Genomic DNA, 20,510 nt, shown 5'->3' with positions numbered 1-20,510 from the left:
GCTGGTGCCGTGCCTCAGCGGAGGTGCTGTGTGTGGCTCTGAGCATCCGCAACGGGGGGGATGAGGGCACCTGAGTAGCACCTGCCAGCCTGCTATCGGCAGTGGTAAAACGTGGGGTAGGGACCAAAGTGGTGGCCACATTGTTCTCTCTTCCCGGAAATGTGTCAGGCGCGGTCATTGATGCATTCAAGTTTTCCTGGGTCTCGTTTCCAGTCATGGAGACATGGGTGCGGGTGTCCTGCGAGTCCGAAGGGGATGTGGCTTTCACTCCTGAAGTGCTGGTGATACGGAAGGTGCGAGGACCACCGGGCCATTCGGAAGCTAAAGTCCTGGCTGCGGGGATGGTGACAGCGTCTGTGGTTTCAGAGGAAGTGCCGAGGGTGTGGATGCCGCCTGCTGTCCCTTCCCCTGATGGAGTCGAAAGGGCGCGAGAGGAACTGGTACTTCTGACCCTTTCAGCACTTGTCGCTGCAGGGCTTAGTGTGGTGGACATAGAGACAGCCGAGTTGGGCTCTGTTCTTTCTGTGGTCTTACGGGTCTCTGAGGTCAGTGAGGAGGTGACCGTCTGGACTGACAGTGCGCCGATCCCTGACACGTGGCCACCAAAGTTTGAGGCCGATGGCAGCAGAGGAACACTTGTGATTTCCATGATGTCTCCTGCAGAGGTGGATTCATGAGAGGGGAAGCGACGTCCGGTGCGTGGTGTAGTCAGTCCCCGGCTGGTTCCTGCTCTTGAATCTGCATTCTCAGTAGATAACGTCTCAGGTGTTTTGGAAGAAAGCATGACTAATGATGGATCTGTCCCTCCTGGACCACTTGAGCTGGAAGCCACCTTGGTCTCTGCTGTAGACGTGAACATCGAGGCACTTTTACCAGCCAAAGTCAAATCCGTTGCTGCCTCTGAGGAAGCTGTGCCTCCAGTGAGGAGGTGGGGTGTACCCTGATTTCTCCCTGTGCTGCTTCCACTGGTTGCTGAGATCGCAGTGGGAGGAATAAACTGATCAGTGTGTGGGCCAGTCGCGGTTTCTACTGTGAGTGTATCTGAGGGTGTCTCTCTGGGGGATGCTGCTTCGGGGGAGCTGGTCCTTGGGGTGGTGTGTCCAGAAGCCACCAAGGAAACAAGGGAAGCGGTGACAGGGGCTGCCACACTGATGGAAGTGGCCATTCCGGGACTCGTGTCTGCCGAGCTTGTGTGCTTGGGATCACTAACATATTGAGCCGTGTCTGCACTGGTCCGTGACACTGTCGTTGGGGTGAGGGAAATGGGCATTCTGGAGAGCTCGGTGTCTCCCGGGGCAGCTGTGCTGGTGCCGTGCCTCGCGGAGGTGCTGTGTGTGGCTCTGAGCATCCGCAACGGGGGGGATGAGGGCACCTGAGTAGCACCTGCCAGCCTGCTATCGGCAGTGGTAAAACGTGGGGTAGGGACCAAAGTGGTGGCCACATTGTTCTCTCTTCCCGGAAATGTGTCAGGCGCGGTCATTGATGCATTCAAGTTTTCCTGGGTCTCGTTTCCAGTCATGGAGACATGGGTGCGGGTGTCCTGCGAGTCCGAAGGGGATGTGGCTTTCACTCCTGAAGTGCTGGTGATACGGAAGGTGCGAGGACCACCGGGCCATTCGGAAGCTAAAGTCCTGGCTGCGGGGATGGTGACAGCGTCTGTGGTTTCAGAGGAAGTGCCGAGGGTGTGGATGCCGCCTGCTGTCCCTTCCCCTGATGGAGTCGAAAGGGCGCGAGAGGAACTGGTACTTCTGACCCTTTCAGCACTTGTCGCTGCAGGGCTTAGTGTGGTGGACATAGAGACAGCCGAGTTGGGCTCTGTTCTTTCTGTGGTCTTACGGGTCTCTGAGGTCAGTGAGGAGGTGACCGTCTGGACTGACAGTGCGCTGATCCCTGACACTTGGCCACCGAAGTTTGAGGCCGATGGCAGCAGAGGAACACTTGTGATTTCCATGATGTCTCCTGCAGAGGTGGATTCATGAGAGTAGTGCTGATGTCCAGCATCCTTTGATATCAGTTCTGAGCCCGTCTGTTTTTTGTTATCTGGGATCTCTGTGTTGGAAGTTACATGATTGGTCAAAGAATTAGTCTCAAATGATGTTTTTCTTTCTCCTTGAACATTTGACTTAGAAGCCCATCTTTTCTCCACTGGAGAGGTGTTGATTAGGTCAGATTTCATGGTCATAGTCAAATCATTGTTTGTCTCAGAGGAAGCTGTGGCTCCTGTAGGCAAGATTCTTGTGCCCCAGCTACTCCATCTGCTGCTACTTCCTGTCATTGAGATCAAAGTGGGGACAGTAATATGACCAGTTTCTGGGCCAGTTGTGGCTTCTATGGGTAGCGTGTCTGTAGATGTTTCCCCCTGTGAAGTTCTTTTGCTAAACACAGTCTCTGGAGTGTTGAATCCAGGGATCTCTGTGATGTAAGTAGAAAGGGTGGTAAAGGCTTGCACATCAGTCAATGCTGGGTATTTTACTGTCTCTGTTCCAGTACCTGTGTCTGTCAACTGCATTTGCTGGGATTCGGTGAAGTGTTGAACTGTTTCTACACTGGTCCATGACACTGTTTTTGGAGTGGTGGAAAGGCAGGTTATGGAACCGACAAAGCTCTCAGGTGCAGCTGTGTTTGTGCTGTGTCTTGCAGAAGTGCTGTGTGTTTTTCTGAGCTTCTTCAATAGGTGAGATGAAGAGACTTGAGTTGAACTTGTCACTCTGCTGTCAGCAGTAATAAAACCTGGAGTGAGGACAGAGGTGGTAGCCAAACTGTTCTCTCTTCCAAGTCCAGAGGTATCAGGTAGAGCAATTGATGCTTTCAAGGTTTCCTTGATCTCCTTACCAGCTGTGGAGAGAAGGGTGTGGGTCTCCTGTAAAACTGAGGTAGTAGAAGGAGATGTGGCTTTTACTCCTGTGACACTGGTGATGCTGACAGTCTTAGGACCAGCTGACCACTCAGAAGCCAAAGCCCTGGCTGTGGGGATGGTGGGCATGTCTGTGGTTTCAGAAGAAGTGCTGAGGGCCTGGACACTGCCTGCTGTCCCTTCTTCTGATGAAGAGGGAGTGGAACTTCTGACTCGTTTAGCGCTCGTTGCTACAGTGCTTAGTGTCCTGGACAAAAAGACAACTGAGTCGGGCTCAGTTCTTTTTGTGCTTTCAGGGGCTCTTGTGGTCATGGAGGAAGTGACTCTCTGGACTGAGAATGTGTTGGACCCTGACACTTTATCACCAAGAGCTGAGGCAGATGACAATAGAGGCATGCTGACGGTTATCTTCATGTCTCGTGCAAAGCTAGGTTCAGAAGAGAAGGGATGTCTAGTGTTCAATAGATTCAATTCCAGGCTGGTGTCACCCCAGGAATGTGAAGTCCCTATAGGTGATGACTCAAATAGGGAAGAAGAAAATGTCCTTAACAATGGATTCGTGTTTCCTAGAGTGCGTGAGTCAGCAGTTGTGGTCTCAGATGAAACTATGGACATTGAGACAATTTTCTTGGAAACTGTCAAATCTGTGTTTGTCTCTGTTGAAGCTGCAGTTACTGCAGGAAGATGTTTTGTGTTCCAGGTGCTCTCTGTTCTATTGTCTTCCACTGTTGAGATATCAGTGAGAGCAGTGTACTTATAAGTGACTTGGCTATTGGTGGGATCTGCAATGTGTGTGTCTGTAGATGCTTCTCTGGTAAAAGTACCTTCTGTGGAACTGATTCTGAGAGAACTGAATCCTGGAATCATGATTTCAGTAGAGGAGTTTCTGGAAGGAGTTCCGTTAGCCTGGGGGCTTGACGTTGGGCTGAGCGTTTGCTCTGAATTTGCCATTTCTCTAGAGGTTGACTCAGGGAGGACAGAAAATATTATTTTGGGGGATTGGGTGGTTCTTTCCTGAACCACAGATGCAGGAGTGGCTCTGGTCTTAACTGAAAAAGCGAAGGGCAGGACACTTTTTTTCACCTTGGTCACACCTACAGATGTATCCTGTGGCAAACTGGTTCCTGTGGGTCCAGAATCTATCTCCAGTGTGGTTTCAGTGCTATTGTCTCCTGTTGACAAGGATGGGGTCAGAGCGGTTGATCCAGGGAGGCCTGTGGGTTTAAGCATGGATGGGTCAACATTTGCCTCTTGGGGTGAAGGTCTAAGAACAGTCCTCTGAGTGGAGGTGGCTTCCGCAGAGCTACTAGGCTCCCTGCAATTTCTTATGGGAAATGCAGCTGGCATCTTTGTGCTTCTGCGGGAAAAACCTGAGTCCAGAAGAGTTGCTATATAGAGAGGAGACTGGGGAAAATCAGATAACTCTTCTAACTGAGAAGGCACAAATTCGGGCAAGGGAAAGTGAAGGATGTCACAACCAAAAAACATTCTCTAATGTGAAAATCTGACCATCCAGTTCCCTTCTTAAATGGAACCTCACTGCCTATAGGATAAAATTAGTTTATCATGTTTTTTATAATCTCTCCATATATACATGTAATATATTCTGTATTGTATTTTGTATAATGGTGAGTCTCAATCAAGGATGACTTCCCCCCACCCTCACCCTCACCCCCACCCCCCACCCCAGGGAATATTTGATAGCTACAGTTTTAGTTGTCATAACTAGTGGGGTTCTACTGCCATCTAGTGGTCAGAAGTCAAGGATGCTGCTAACCACCCACATAGGACAATCCCCATGGCAAAGAATTACCCAGCCCCAAATGTTAGTAGTGCTGATGTTGAAAAACCCTGTTCTGTCCTACCCTTATCTCCCACAACATCCTCTCATTTGTCTTCTGTAAGGCACAGCTATATTCTTGCAGTCCCCTGGCCAAACAAATCATAATTCTTCACTCATCTTTCCATTCTGTCTGCAATTATTACTATACCCTTTTCACAAATTAACATCTATTCATTCTTTTGTCTTTATTGAATTTTTCACATGCTCTACAATGAGCATACATTACTTTCAATGTCTTTTTTTTTTCCTTCTGAAGACAAAATTAATACCAACTCATTTTAGAACACTGAAATTTTCAGGAAAGTCTGAGAAGGAACATAAATATCACTGCTCTTTTTTTCTCCTATTAAGTTAATTTTTAAAATATTCAGCTCAAGCATCTTCTCCACTGAGAAGCCTTCTTTGAAGCTGTGATATTGTGCTTTATAATAAGAAATACTCATTTTAGGCTCAGCGCTCAGAATTTCCAAAGAGAAGGATAAAGGTGTCTTTTGTTATGCTAATAAGGTGACTTTTGGAAAGCCCCTAGGCTACCTAAGGATGGGCAGCTGGTGGTCTGGAGAACCAACCACGTGATTAGAGGGTTGAGACTTTGAGTCTCCTGAGGGGAAGGGGGGGCGAGGGGGGGCTGGAGGTTGAATTGGTTGCCAATGACCAATGATTTAATCAGTCATAACTACATCATGAGGCCTCTATATAAAAAACAAATGGACAGCTTCCAGGGTAGTGAACCGATGGAGATACTGGAAGAGTGGCTTGCCTGGCGAGGGCATGGAAGATCTATGCCCCTTCCCGTTACTTGGCCCTATGCATCTCTTCTATCTGGCTGTTTGAGTCACACCCTTCATAATAAACAGGTGATCTAGTAAGTAAACTGTTTCTCTGAGTTCTGTGAGCTGCTCTAGCAAATTAATTGAAACCTAGGAGGTGATCATGGGAACATCTGATACATAGCCAGTTGGTCAGAAGTACAGGTAACAAGCTGGACCTGTGATTGGCCTCCTGAGTTGGGGAGAGTCGTTGGAACCTCCAGTTTGTAGCCAGTTGGTCAATAGGGCAGGTAACAGCCTGTGCTTGCACCTGGTATCTGAAGTGTATGTGTGGATGGGGGCAATCTCGTAGAACTGAGACCTATGGAATCTTGATGGGTAAATAGTGTTAATGTAGGGAGGAGGCAGGAGAATCAAAAATGTCAATCAAGCTATGTTCAGAGACTGTAATGTGCTGATCAGCCTTGCAGCCAGGCCAGGAGGACACCTGCAGAACAAAGGAAGATTTCTACTGAGATTGCTAACAGCCCATTCTCCACACCCATGAAGAGGAAACAGGAACCAAGCAAGTAGTCAGAAGAGTCATTCCCTATGGCTAAAACCATGGAGAACCCATAGATTAAAGGCTGGGAACTGCCAGCAGGCCTTTCACTCTACATATTCTTCCCCTCCCTCATTGTGTGTCCACATCAAAGGAAATAGGAACTACAGAATGACATATAAACTGAATTCTCTGAAGATTCAGGGTCCCTCTCAGTGCCTTCACTCTCTCTCACTCTCTAAGAGGAGACCACATTGTCTGTGGAGTGTTATCCCTTCTCTAATAAACTTTCCTTTGACTCTAACTTTGGCGTGTGTGTTGAATTCTTTATACACTCTCCACCAAAGGACCCTCTTCTCTTGGTACAGGGCTTGGTCTCCCTGTCACTTGGGGAAATTTGTCCTGTCCTGCATCAGTGTCAGAACTGAGCTGAATTCTCTGACACCCCTCTGGTGTCCCAGAATTGCTGGGTACTGTGTGAGAATTACCCCCAACACACACACATAGGAAATTAGACCCAGGAACCTAAAAGAGAAGCCCTTTTTGAGTAGGACGATCCTCTTGTCTGCTCTCTGAGCACCAGTGTTCATCTCTTTAACCATACTTCTCACACCGTACCCCAATTATTTGGTAACCAAAAGCTTCTAAATTTAGGACAAAAAATAATGGAAACTGCATCTCACCCACACATCACAGTGCCTTGTGTCCATTTGTTGCATGACTAAATCGATGCATAAATGAATTTAACTCATCAATAGCACAGCTTCAGCATGAGTATCCTATTAATGAGGTGAAAGTAAAATTTGTTTATTCATTCATATGTGTTGAGTTTCTACTGCTCACCACTGTGCTGCACTTCTGTGCTAAGGATAATGTCAGCTTCCTCAAATATCTGCAGATAATCTGTCCTGCCACCTCCAGAGGGTAGGGAATGATAGAGATGATGGTGTAATAAAAAATATTGTTCAGGATCTCTGTGCCAGAACCTCCGTTTACTTGCATTTCTTCATTGACTCTTCATAACAACCCATGAGGTTCTTACTATTCAATGAATGTAAGTAAAAAGTGTTTGACACATCTTAACGCACTCCAACCCAAGCTCTCCACCATCATGTCACTAAACCTTCTCAGGACACTAAAGGTAGAGGTAATAATAACAAGAGATTTTTTTTTTCTACATATCCATGGTACAGACGTCTCTCTCCAGTACCTGAGTGTTACCAGCTACCCCTAAACCACCTCTTTCTATTGTGTTTTCTGAGCTTTGCATGATAGTTTCTGTAGGAGGCAATGAAAAATACAGAATTGGCCATCTCAATGCAGAGGGCACTATCATACATCAGCTCATTCTTTCTCTGAACTGAGAATTCTTTCTGAGAAAGTTCTAATAAAAAATAAAAGTTCAAAGCTGGATTATATGCTGGCTTTCTGCCCCTTCAATTGGTAAGGAATGAAATCTCAAAACAGAGTAAAGAACAGAATGGTGAAAGCTTACTAGATCTAGAAGGCAGGAAACTTTAGGGCTGAGAGATGGATGCAGTTTTGGAGAATAGAGTACAGAAGAGATCTCAATGGTTTGTTTCCGAAACTAATGTAAATGCTCCCAGAGGCCCTGACAGAGATGGTAAGCTAGAAGGAGAACACTGGGACTAATATCCTTAAGGAGAGACAGCCTCCAATGCCAAAAAAACCAGCACAGAGGACAGTAGGGACTGAGCACTCTACCTGCCAAAAGGGTGGGCTGGCAGAAACAAGGACAGGATGTTTAGCAGGGTCCCTGGCCTCTACCTACCAGACGTCAGGAGCCTCTGTTCTTCTAGAAGTGACAACCAAAAATATCTCCAGACATTGCCAAAAGTCCCTGGAGAGCAAAACTCACACCTAGGTGAGAATCACTGTTTAGGAGGCATCATCTAATTTAATTTTGAGTTTACAACTATTCAATCACACATTTATTCTCATATTATAGATACAAAACTGGAGGCTCAAACAGGTTACCTCACTTGTCCAGGAAGCAGCAGAGGTGAGATTTGAACCTGGGCTGACTGGCACTAAATGTCTGTGCTGCTCACTGCTGTGTTTGCTATGTATAAAGTCTCTGTTATCCAAATATATAAGATTCCTGGAAGAAAGAAGCCCCATCACCCAGGAGCAAAGAGTAGAAGGCAGCGTAAAGAAGCTGGATAGGTTTCAAGCCTCAAACTCCCTCTTTTTGCCTGTGCTAGTTCCTACCAGCGAGATGTCTGGGCAGTTGTGTCAAACAACAGAAAATTTGCCTGTATACGTGACAGAGTTGATGGCTAGGTCCAGACTGAGGCCCATTGACACCATTTGCATCCAGGAAGCCGTGTAGATGTGGAGAGAGAAGGTGGGTGGGAAGCCAGGAGGGTCAGAGGGAGAAGGATAAGAGCCAGGCTGTCTCTCTCCTGCCTGCTCTCAAAGAAGCCAAAAGCCGTGAGTAAGGCAGAGGAAACAGAGTCCACACAAAGACCTCAGATCCAATTCACTTCCTGGACACCAATTATCTCCCCTCCCTAAAATCAAGTTAGTTGCAACCCCTGTAGGTCAGGAAATGCAATGCACAGTGGGAGAAATCTGAAAGAAATGGACTCAGTGAGTTTTGAGTCCCAGCTCTATCATCTACTTTTTGTGTGACTTGAGGCAAGTCATTAATGTCTCTGAGCCTTGCCTTCTCATGTGTCCAATGGGGCTGTCATGAATATGCAATGAAATGATGTATATGAAACAGTTGGCACCATGCAAAGCAGGAGGATAAGATTTAATAAATCTTAATTGTTAATAATCTTTATTATTACCTACCCACAGAGCTTTTGAGTGATGCTGGAAATGATGAATTGTGTGTTGACTGTCTGGTGGCTCCAGATGTCACTTGGTCTGAGGTTTGGGCAAAGACCACTACATTCCATGGCACCCCTGTGGAGGAAGGACCCAGGTTGGTTATCTCAGCAGGAAGCAGCAGGAAGGAAGATTTTTCTCTTCCAGACTTCTCCCATAAGAATCTCTACATAAAGACTCATTCGTTGACCATTTCATTCATTTACTCATTCCAGACCCTCCATGCCACATTCATCCAACCGGCCAATATTTCTTGAGCACCCTTCAAGGGCCAGCCACTATTCTAAGTTGTAGGGACAGAGTGATGAATAAAACAGATCCTTGCTTCCTCAAGATCAATCAAGATCGATTTATTATTAATTGACCTTACAACCTAATCTTCTCTTCCCAGCTTCAGGAACAGCATCTTTCTAGTTACGTGGCTGCTCTGGACTTCCTCACCTCTACCTCCCTGGCTATTTGCCAAAAGGCCTTCTAAGAGACTGGACGTCAGCCCTATAACCCAGGCCCAGGAGTATTGTTCCTGCTTCAGAATTTCACACACCCCTTAACTGACTCTCCTATTCCTAGAGCTGGGAAATTGCCATTCATATTTGGGCTTTGGTTCCTAAGAGTTGGTAGAGGAGTACCAACACCTCTTTAGCAAGGGTTAAAAGCAGTAACTTAAGACTCAAATATGTTCAAGCCTCACCCCCCCACCCCATTTTCCCACTTGTTATTTTGTGACCTCAGGAAGTCACCTGATCTTCAGTTTCAGGTTTCTCATGTGGAGATAATAAAAGCACCTAAATATAAATATAAACATAAACATAACTATATATAATATAACAAAAGTAGAGATAATGAAAGTATCTAATAGCATTTTTAGGGGAATTAAAGAAACAATGCACTTTAAACTCTTCAGCCTTAATAAATGATAGATGATCACCACTATTTTTATTATGAAATAAAATTTTTATTACTTCTTTGAGGGAGGGGGTGCTCCTCTTGCCTTGAAAGCCACCCAACTCCCCTCACATGGCCTAATTGGTGGGCCAGCAGCAGTGTGAATGGTGTGTAGTGACAGGATGTTGCAGTGGTTTGTTACATGTGGATTGTGAGTCTATTTGCCCTTGTGTGAACTAAATCTGAATTACATTACATGTGTGTAAAATGGCTCCATTAATGTTAAACCTCAGAAATATAAACAACTTATTTTGCCAAACTGAAATTGTTTACCCCAAGAGTGAAATTGTTTTGACCAAGAGTGATAACCAGATAGCCGTGCACCTGGCTGATAAAACACTGAAGACGTCACCACTACACATAAACTCTCCAGGACTCTGCCTGAATCAGAGCTCTCTCTCTGTCTCACAAGAGCATGTCTCTCCGTCCCTTGATTTTTTTCTTGACCCAAGACTCTGCCCATCCAAATGAGAGGCCTCTTTGCTCATTGACGGTTGATTGACTGGCAACTGACTCAGCATTGATATGCCGTCGTTCCTGCTCATTGTGTGTGTCTCAGCCAGCATCGCCGGGGGGTCTGCTAGGACTGAAAGCCATCAGGATCTGGTATGAATAAACCCTAGCATGCTTGCAATCTTATTTGTTTGTGTGTCTGCATCATTACTTAGTTGTTGTCTCGCTGGGCTCTTCATATTTAAGTATATTAAGCAAAGTGCTATCGCGGGTTCGAACTGGCCTAAGGGCCTTAAGGAACAAGCGAAGCCACCTGTGCATAAGTCCAAGAAAGAGAGTGACTTGGACACAGGACGAGCCGTATTTCTCAGAGATAGAACTGTCGAGAGGATAGGGACTCAAAAAAATAAGCTGGACATTGTCCCAGAGATGTTTCCAAGACAGAGAAGCTGAACCCGTGTTGAGATCAGGGGCAGAGCCCTGGTTAAGGAAGAAGTGCCTGTGGCTACCTCTTGATGCAACCCCATGGGCTCCTCCAGGGGGCCATATGGGGATGGAGAGGGCTGCAGAGAGAGAGGTGGCAATGCTGGATGCTTCTGTAGGAGTTCAGGGTAGCTGAGGGCTGGGTTTGTCCTAGGGTTCTCAGAGGAGTCCTCAGCTATCAGAGAAGATGTCCACCTGTCTTCATGACAGTGTTGGCAGCTTGAGAAGTTTGGGTTTTTGCTTTGGACAGTGCGGATATGCTGGCATCCCTGGAAGCTCTCGGGGCATCTGTTGTGCCTTTGGGGAAGGAGGTTTTAGACCAGTAGTTCTGACCAAGTGAGACTTGGCCTCTTTCATTTATGCACCAAATATTTACTGCACACCTACTATGTTCCAGGTAATAGGACAGGCCACAGAAGAAGTGACAGGAATGAAGTAAGGGCAGGAGGGGGATGTAGGCTTTTGCAGTTTTAGCACTCGAAGTGTCACATCCCAGGAACCCCCTCAGTCTCAAAGAAACCAGGACCATTGGTTGGTGATCATCCTGAGATAAGTCCTTCTAACCTGACATCGGCCCCACACAGCTCAAGGCCTATGATGAGTTATGGCCCCTGGGGACATCTCTGGGCTCAGAGCAGGAAGCAGGAAGACGAGGAAGCAGGCTGGTACCTGCGCTTGGACGACAGACCTGGTCAATGGCAGAGGGATGCAAAGTGTCACATTTGGGGCCAGACAACCTGAGTTTGAAGCCTAGCTCTACCATTGCCAGATGAGGGACCTTCCTCTTTAAGCTTCTGTCCCCTCAACTGTGAAATGGGGACAGTCATCTGGACCACTAAGCCTACCATCGGGAATGGGTAGGTCCTTGCAGGAGCCAAGGTGTTGGGCCCTAGGTCCCCCAGAAGGCACCCACCTGGAGGCAGCCCTAGAAGCATGGAGTGACCAGAAGGACAAGTTGGGTGTAAAGAAGCCCAGGCTGTCCCACACACCTGGACCCATCACCTCTTTTTGAAGGTCACCCAGTCACTTGTAAGAAAGTTGACTCTGTTTCTTGAGGTTCAGGGGAAGAATAAACAAACCACTTTTCTAGGAGATGAGTCATAAGCCAGGTTAGACTCAGGGGCCCACCTCTTAGCTCCAAATACACTCGACTCACACATGGACTCCCAGCCACTCCCCCTTCCCTGATAATCTTTCTCTCTGGACCTTGGATATCTCTAGCCAGGCCTTGGCTGGGGTAAGGACTGTTGTGGAGGGATCCAGCAAGGCCCTCAGCAGAGCAAGGTGAGACCTTTATATGCATTATGATGTCATAACCCTGGAGGAAACCTGCTGGGAGGGGTGGTAGCAGAGAACCTTTCATCTCTACTGTGGGAGTTACTGATGTTGAGAAATCTTCATCAACACTCAGTCTCTCTCCAGAGAGAGAGGGTAAAGTTTGAGACTAAGGAATTATCCAGAAGCTGGGATTCAGATCCTTGCTATGTGACTTTAAACAAAATGCTTAACCTCTTTGAGGCTCTGAACTCTTCCATAAACAAACAAACAATCAAAAAGCCATCAATGGTACCTCATTCTTACCCACTGCAGGCTCAATCGAGATAATACAGGTAAAGCTCTGGCATATGGTAGATGTGCAATGCAAAAGAATGGTCCTTTGGGATCTAAGAGTGTCTCAGCTACAGTGGCATGGAGAGAAAAAAGACAGGATGTAGGTGTGAAAGAGGACAGATAGGGTGCAGGGTGGAGTGAGAAGTGAGTGAGAAATAGATTTCCTCCAGCTCTGGAAATTTTTTAATTACTCTTTGGAGAGATGGAAACTCAGCGATGTTCGATGTTTGGTGTCTGGCCCAAGGACACACAGCCTGTCAGTGCTTGATTTAGATCTCTTTTATCTCTCTCTGCCCAGGGATTAAAGTATTTTCCAGCGTTTAAGTCAAACATCCTGGAATGTGTCTGGATTGATTCCAGGGGATTCCTTGCCCTGAGAGATTGTCCGATGTGCTGCAGAAACAGGGTGGTAAGGAGGGTGCCAACCCAGTCCAGGCCACCAGTGCTCTCTAGGGTAGGGGCAGGACTCTGACCAGTTCCAACAGCCCCCAGCATCAGACCCTGAGTGAGCCTTGGAGACAAAAGCAGTTAAATAGCCTCTGTTTGTGATAGCGTGCTTAGGGGACAGTTCAACAGGACACGCCCCATCGGAGGTGGTGGGATTGGGCCATTCATGTCATTGTATGGAAACTTCACAATGGGTCCAACCGCAAAGCTCTTCCCAGGGCCAAAGCCAGGCCCCAGCTACCAGGGGCTGGGGGCCTGGGGAACCCTCTCCGCCTGCTCCAGAAGCTGCAGCTCTGCCTAAGTTGGGGAAGAACAAGGTGACAACCTGCTCACTCCAGGCAGCCCCCAGGCAACCCCTCTCCCCCTTCAGGCCCTGATGGCCTCCATTTCCCAGCTAAGCACTGAGGACAGTCCTTTCTCCTGAGAAGAGAAACAGAACGAATATTCAAGCACCTGGCACATCACAGATGTCTCTTCTACAGGCCTCAGGTTATCTTAGACACCCTGACTTCCTGCCCAAGGAGGCAGCCAGAGTAAAACAGTGCGGGAATCTGGGCAGCCACAATGACCAACAGGCCTTCAAAGTACCCCTTCGGGGGAAGACCAGAGGTCCCTAACCCTCACGGGCTGCCTTCCTGCTTGTACCTCTCCTTTCAGCATACCCTGTCATGCAGCCGAATACACTCACATCACACTGATCTACTCAAACACACCTACCTGGCAGCTTCCTGCATTCTGTCCTTTGCCCACTCAGTTCTCCCTTCCCTTAACTAATGAGGGTGCCTATAGAAATCCTGCCAGCCTAACACCACCCAGCCATTTAGGAAAACTCCCCCTTCTCGATCACCCCAAAAGGGCAAAACTCCTGCTCAGCCTTGTACCCCAAGTGGTTGGGCACCTGCCTGCCTCGCCCACCAGCTTGGAGCTCGTGGAAATCTAAGACTGTCACTTGTTCATTTCCCAAGTGACGGCTGGGCATAGGTGGGAGCAGGGAGCAGAGGTGTCAACTAAGAAAAACACCTCGGGAATGAGTGTGTGTACACCAGGGAATGAAGGAATGCCAAGGCACCTCCACACTGATCTCAGCAGATACTTAATTCATAAAGCAGTTTTGTGAATTTGCTCAAGTCAGTCCAGAAAATGCAGCCTCACCTGGTTGGCTATGATGTAAACCTGTGCCAAAAATCACAAGCCCTCCTGGGTGCCCCTGTAGGGGTTTGGGAAGCCCAAGGAACCTGTCACCTGGGCCACTCTCCTTCAGGAATCTATCAGGCTCTTCCACTGGCCCCAGCCCAGCCCTGCTTACCTGGCTCACAGGTGAGGAGGAGACTCACAGCCAAAGCCATCAGGTGCCCGAGCCAAGGGGGCCGGGGGTGTGCGGGGCCCTCCCAGCCCATGCCTCGCCTGCCCACCTGGCTTTGCTCTGCACCTCTGAACGCACCCCTGAGACTGAACCCTGCTCAGCCCAGCCCCAGCTCCCGGGAGGGGGCAGTGAGGACAGGGCAGCGAGGACACGCCTTGCCGAGCTTCCCGGGCGGGGCAGGGCTGCCTTTAGGGCAGCGGTGGTGCCACTGCTACTGTCAAAAGTCAGCCTGAATTATTCAGAGCCTGCAGAGCCCAACACCTGAGGACCAGCACCCTCTGTAAATGGGCCACAAGAAGACCCTCCCACCCACCAGACAAAGCCTGGCTCCCAAATCTATGGCCTACCCAAGAGATTCCCGTGGGTCTGCCTGGGATTGAGGAAGGACAGGGACCTAGGCATCAAGCTGTCTCATTCTTTTTATCCCCTGGGTTTCACCTCTGACAGCTTCCTGCTCAGGGGCTGGCACCACCAGACTGGAGCCGGGCGGACCCTCCCTGGGGGAGGAATGGCTGGCTCTGAGGGTTTTGGAATGTGTGGGAATGAAGAAGAGACTGCATTCCCACATGTGAACTCCCCAGCTGCCAAGGGAGCTGAGGGCCAGGTCTGCAGGTACCTTTCAGGAGCCCTCCAGAGCCACCCTTTATGCCCCTACAGCCACTCTGGGAGCTGCGGTCTCTCACTCCTCAGCCAAGCCCTTCAGCTGCTCCTTGCCAGGAGCGGAGAGGGGCATGAGGTGCTGGGATGGGGTGCCAGGAGGGGACTTAGGATTCTGCCTCTTCCTCTACAACTCTGTAGCCCCCACACTATTTCTTCTTACCCTGGACCTGGGCTGTTATGACGGCCGCCCCCAAAATAGCCTCTTCCTTGCCACCTGGTCCTCAGAGATCCTCCTTAGGTATCACGCACCTAGGTGGCCCCCACTCTCCTCCCTCATCCAGTCACACAGGAGACTGCCATTCTTCTCTCCCTCCTGTCCCATCCTTAAAGCCTCTAACAGCCCAAAAGATAAGAGGGAAGGCACTCTAGGTACCCAGTGTGCAGGTGGCAAGCAGTGGACCTCGTGTGGGGCCTCACCTCTCCCCTGAATTTTGTACCCAGAGCCAAATTCCAAGGACACACTTATCAGAAACCCTCAGGTCCTTCCATGTCCTATGAAACCTGTTCTCTCCTCTCTGCTTGCCCTGCTCTGATTCATTCACTCTCAGGACAGACAGACCCTGAGCCCCAATTCTGCTCTGGGCATGCATCCCGACAAAAAAGTACAAATGAACAAGTACAAAGGATCAAGCTGGAGTGGCAAGAGCATAGAGATTGGTGGGAGATGCCAGACCCAGACTGGGAAGGGGACGGGAATCAGGGAACTCTTCCTGGAGGAGGTGCCATGCACACCAAGACTTGAAAGATAAACTAGAGTCAACTAAGACAGAGAAGGTGGGGAGAGGAGAATTGAGGGTTCTAGGGAAAAGACAGAGTGGTAGCAAAGGCTGAAGACTGCAGGGAGGCGAAAGATGAACCTGGCCTTTGTCCAGGTTCTCTACCAAGGCATGACTTCCCTCCCTTAAGAAAACAATCACAGAGACACAGAGGCCAAGCTGGTGTGTCCTGTGGAAAGCAGTGTGCTCAGCAATCTCACTTCACAGAGGGGAAAATTAGGCCCCAGAAGAGCTCCAGGACCTGCAAAATTGGTGTTAGAGCTCAAATCAGACCCCAGACCCCTGGACTCCCCAAATCCTTCCCATTTAAGTAATTTAAACCCTTTTTCTCTAAAACACAATTACCATCAGTTTGCGAGGCCTTGGGGCCCAGGAGCTGCCCTGCTCTCATGAAGGGCACAAAGGGGTGAATGGGTTTAGGTTCATGGTGGGTAATTACAGCTACCGTTTACTGAATACCTGCTATGTGCTGGGCATGGCTTCTAGTCATCACCATGATGCTGAAGCTGGGTCTTACCCTCACAGCAACTGGCTGCACTGCATTACCCATTGCCATGGCTTAGAGATTTGCTCAAAGTCACTCAGCTAGCACACAGCACAGCTAGGATATGGACTCAGTTTGGATCTAGAACAGTGCTGTCACCCAAAGTGGTTCTCCTCTCCTTAGAGGTCATTTGGCAATGTCTGAAGTAATTTTTGGTTGTCATAAGGGGAAGGAGGTTGCTATTGGCATTGAGTTGGTAGGGAACAGTGAATATCCTACAGTACACAGGACAGCCCCCCACCTCCAACAATGAATTATCTGGCCCCAAATATCAATAGTTTACTGATAAGAAATCCTAGTCTAAAGCTATGCTCTTGTCCAATGGAAACTTCTGTGATAATAATGTAGGGAGGAGACAAGAGAACTAAAGTATTAAATCAAGCTATATTCAGAGACTGCAATGTACTGATCAGCCCTGCAGCCAGACCATGAGGGCCACTGGAGAGCAAAGGAAGATTTCTGCTGGGACTGCTGACAGCCCATTCCCTATATCATGAAAAGAAAACAGGAAAAACAGAGGCGTTGAGTGGCACCCTATGCAGAATAAAATCATTCATTCTCTATGGGTAAAACCATGGGGAACCTCTGGATTAAAGGCTAGATACCGCCAGCAGGCCTTTCACACTAGTACTCCTATCCTTCCTCACTGTATGTCCATAGCAAAGGAAATGGATAAACAAAGTCTTTAAACTGTAACTCACAGGAACTGAAGAATGATATATATATGAGATATATATATATCATTAAAATTAAATAATCAAATTATAATAACATAATCTAATTATGTATCGTTTATATATTATATATAACACACACACACACACACACACACACACACACACACACACACACACACACACTGAATTCCCCAGACATTAAGGGTCCCTTTCAGTGCCTTTAAGCCATCCTCCTCAGTGTTTTTGTCTCTAACTATCCTTGTCTCTCTACTGTCTCTGTCCCTCTGAGTCTCTCTCAGGCTCTCTTACTCTCTGGCTCTGAGAGGAGACCACCTTCTGTCTTTGGAACGTTATCCTATCTCTAATAAACTTTCCTTATGACTCTGGTTTTGGCATATGTTTGTATGCTTTCTTACTCTCCGCCAAGAACTCTCTTCTCTCTCAGTGCAGGGCTTGAGTCTACCCCACCTCCCGGGAGTTTGCCCCATCCTGCATCAGTAATGTTCTTGTTCTATACCTGCACCATCCAGTGAGCCACATGTGGCTACTGAGCACTTGAAATGTGACCAGTGTGACTAAAAAACTGAATTTTTAATTTTGTCTAATCTTAGTTTAAAAATCAATATAAGGTGGAGGGTGAAGTGGGTAAAGGAGACCAAATATGTGGTAGCTGAAGGAAACTGGACTTTGGATGGTAAACACACAAAAGAATATACAGATGTCAAATGATAATGTATACCTGAAAATTATATAATTGTATTAACCAATGTTATCTCAAAAAAAGTGAATTAAAAAAATAAAAAATATATATATCGCCCCATGTTTATCGCAGCATTATTTACAATAGCCAAGAAATGGAAACAACCTAAGATTATATCGATGGATGAATAAAGAAACTAATGGCATATTATTCAGCCATAAAAAATTTAAAAATTTTGCCAAATGCAACAACACGAATAGACTTTGAGGGCATTATGCTAAGCGAAATAAGTCAAATGGAGAAAGACAAATACTGTATGATCTCACTTAGATGTGGAATCTAAAACAAAACAAACGAACAGACAAAACCTAAGCTCATAGATACAGAGAACAGACTGGTAATTGATAGAAGCAGAGGTGGAGGTGGGAGAAATGGGTGAAGGGGTCAAAAGATACAAACTTCCAGTTAAAAGTCAATAAGCCAAGAGGATGCAAAGTACGGCGTAATAGAAAAAATTGATCCTCAGTTCAGTTATCAGAAGACTTATGAGTAAGCTTGGAACAGTGTGGGCATGTGAATGTACTTTTTGACTGGAATTTTATGAAATCTGAATACAGATCAAGTAGTTCAGATTAAAAATCTAGCTGTGCTATAGAGTTTAAAATGCATACTGGATTTAGGATGTATGAGAAAAAGAATGGAAACCATCTCCTTAGTAATTTTCATACTGGTTACTTATCAAAATGATAAATATTTTGGATATATTAGATTCTTAAAAATCATATGATTACAATTAACAGCACCCATATCTTTTCACTCTTTTAATGTGGCTGCTGGAAAATCTACAGTTATATATATAACTGGTTCTCATTCTATTGAACAATGCCGGTCCGAGATTTGTGTGTTCTCGCCATTAATAATCTAATTATTTAAGATTATGTTATTATAATTCGATTATTTCATTTTAATCATCTTAACTCTAAATACTTAGCCTCTGTTTTGTCTACCCCAGCTTGGCAATGACAAGGATGGGGTGAGATCCATAGTCTGTCTTCTCTTGGCCCTTGATGGTGTTTAGCTACATTAGCAGGGTCGTTGAGAAACTAGCAAGCCTCTGGGTGCTAGTGCTTAAGGAGAATGGCAGTATCAAGAAGGAGCAAAGAAACCTCTGGCTCTTTCCGTGTTCAGACTGACGGGGGCCTCAGCCAGCCCTCCCTATCAGATGGCATTGATTGGGAACAAAAGGGAAAGGGGATGGGCTGCCTGAGCAAGACAGAGGGCTGAGGACACTGCGTGGGCATAGTCAAAAAATGGAGGAAAAACTCACTGAATCAGCAGAAATGGATTTCAGGGGCAAAGGAGAACACCCATGCAAACTTCCTGTAACTGGAGGACAAATGAGTCTGGGGCGCATGCTGCCCGCACACTCAGCCAATAGATCGACATATGAGTTGGGCTACATAGAATGAGCACTTATTAGAGATTTACGAGTTCCAGAAACACAGGCAAGCTTGCACTCAAAGGCCTGGCACCTCCCAGGATCTCCAGAGTACCAATTATATGTGGAAAAATCAGTCATCATGGAAACTAAGGGAGCTGGGAGTGTGGGTGCCACTGATTGGATGATAAAGGAAAATGAGGTAACTGATTATTGTGGCCATTTCTGGAATAAGCTATGGTGTCATCTTGTCTGCCGTGACCTGGTGTGGTTGCTGTTCAGCCTGCAACCACCTGGGGCTGTTAAAGTCCAACCGAAACCTATTGTCCTCGTGACTATAGATTTGAGGCTCAGTCAATCTCATGTCCTGAGGCTTAAGGATTAAAGGAGCAGATGAGTCACAAAGCCATTATCTGGGCTAAACCAGCTTGAATCAGGAGGAAAAAAAATATATATTAAAGAAATGAAGATTGGGTGCAGTTACAAACCATAGGGTAAGAAACGATGAGTCCCTGGATGCTGTGAGGCCTCTAATACAAGGATCCTCTTTCAATCCTACAAAAGGCAGAGGAAACTCAAGAGAAGCTGTCAGTAATGCTTGAGAAGGGAGCTTCCATGCAGGAGAATGGACAAGGCCAAATGGTCAGGATCAGAAGTACACAGGGAATGAGATGGGTACTAGAGGTAGCCTGGGTTCAAATCCCCACCGCCCCACAGCAGCTGCAACAACACCAATAATAATAACGTTCACTGATCCCCTGCTGTATGCCAGGTGCCAGGCCAAAGGGTGCTGACAGTAACAGCTTGAGCACGAGGCATTTATTTAATGTCTTCTCTGAGCTCCGCCTTTCACAGACGTAGTGGCCCATTTAGTTTTTGTGGTACCTCCATGAGGTGGTGCGTTCAATATTTCATTTCAGAGAGATATAAACTGCGACACAAAGAATTTATGTCATCCATACAAGACTATGCAGCAAAGCATCGTACATGTTTCCATTTCTAATATGTTGAAGAACCGGTAAGACTAATGGATGGAGATGGAAGTCAGAATGATGTTCCGGAACTGGGGACATTGTCTAGAAAGGGGCATGAGGGAAACTTAGAGCAGCAGTTTTCAGTGTGGGAGTGGGACAACTATGCCCCCCAGGGGACATTTTGCAATGTCTGGAGACATTTTTGGCCATCAAAACTAATAAGTACTCTCAAAGACATACAAATTGCCAACAAACATATGAAAAGATGCTCAACATTAGACTAATATTTAAGGAAATGCAAATCAAAACCACAATGAGGTATCATCTCACACCTATTAGCACAACTATTATCAAAAAAACTAGAGATAACAAGGGTTGAAGAGGAGGTAGGGGAAAGGGAACCTGCACTGTGGGGGGTGGGGGAAGAATGTAAATTAGCACAGCCACTGTGGAAAACAGTATGAAAATTCCTCAAAAGATTTAAAATGGAACTATCATATGGTTCAGTAATCCCACTTCTGAGTATTTATTTTAAAAAAACAAAATCACTATCTCAAATTGATCTCTGCACCTCC

The 20,510-nt window shown here is 46.9% G+C and overlaps 1 protein-coding gene across 1 annotated transcript; it reads right to left on the bottom strand.

The window, feature by feature from the left end:
- Window position 1: 1 nt before the first annotated feature.
- On the bottom strand, window positions 2-14,423 carry LOC118612388 (mucin-16-like; the record flags this gene model as incomplete). The annotated part of the gene is made up of 3 exons (XM_036233349.1): window positions 14,110-14,423; window positions 8,829-8,942; window positions 2-4,068 (listed from the first exon to the last, which is right to left on the bottom strand). Coding segments are annotated over exons 1-3 (4,272 nt in total), but the record flags the coding sequence as incomplete, so codon positions are not given.
- Between the last annotated feature and the right edge of the window lie 6,087 nt (window positions 14,424-20,510).

Source organism: Rousettus aegyptiacus, unplaced genomic scaffold, assembly GCF_014176215.1.
Source record: "Rousettus aegyptiacus isolate mRouAeg1 unplaced genomic scaffold, mRouAeg1.p scaffold_m13_p_16, whole genome shotgun sequence".
In the NCBI taxonomy this organism is placed as follows: domain Eukaryota; kingdom Metazoa; phylum Chordata; class Mammalia; order Chiroptera; family Pteropodidae; genus Rousettus; species Rousettus aegyptiacus.
The sequence above is the reverse complement of the archived record's forward strand: the minus strand, read 5'-3'. Positions and strand labels throughout refer to the sequence as shown.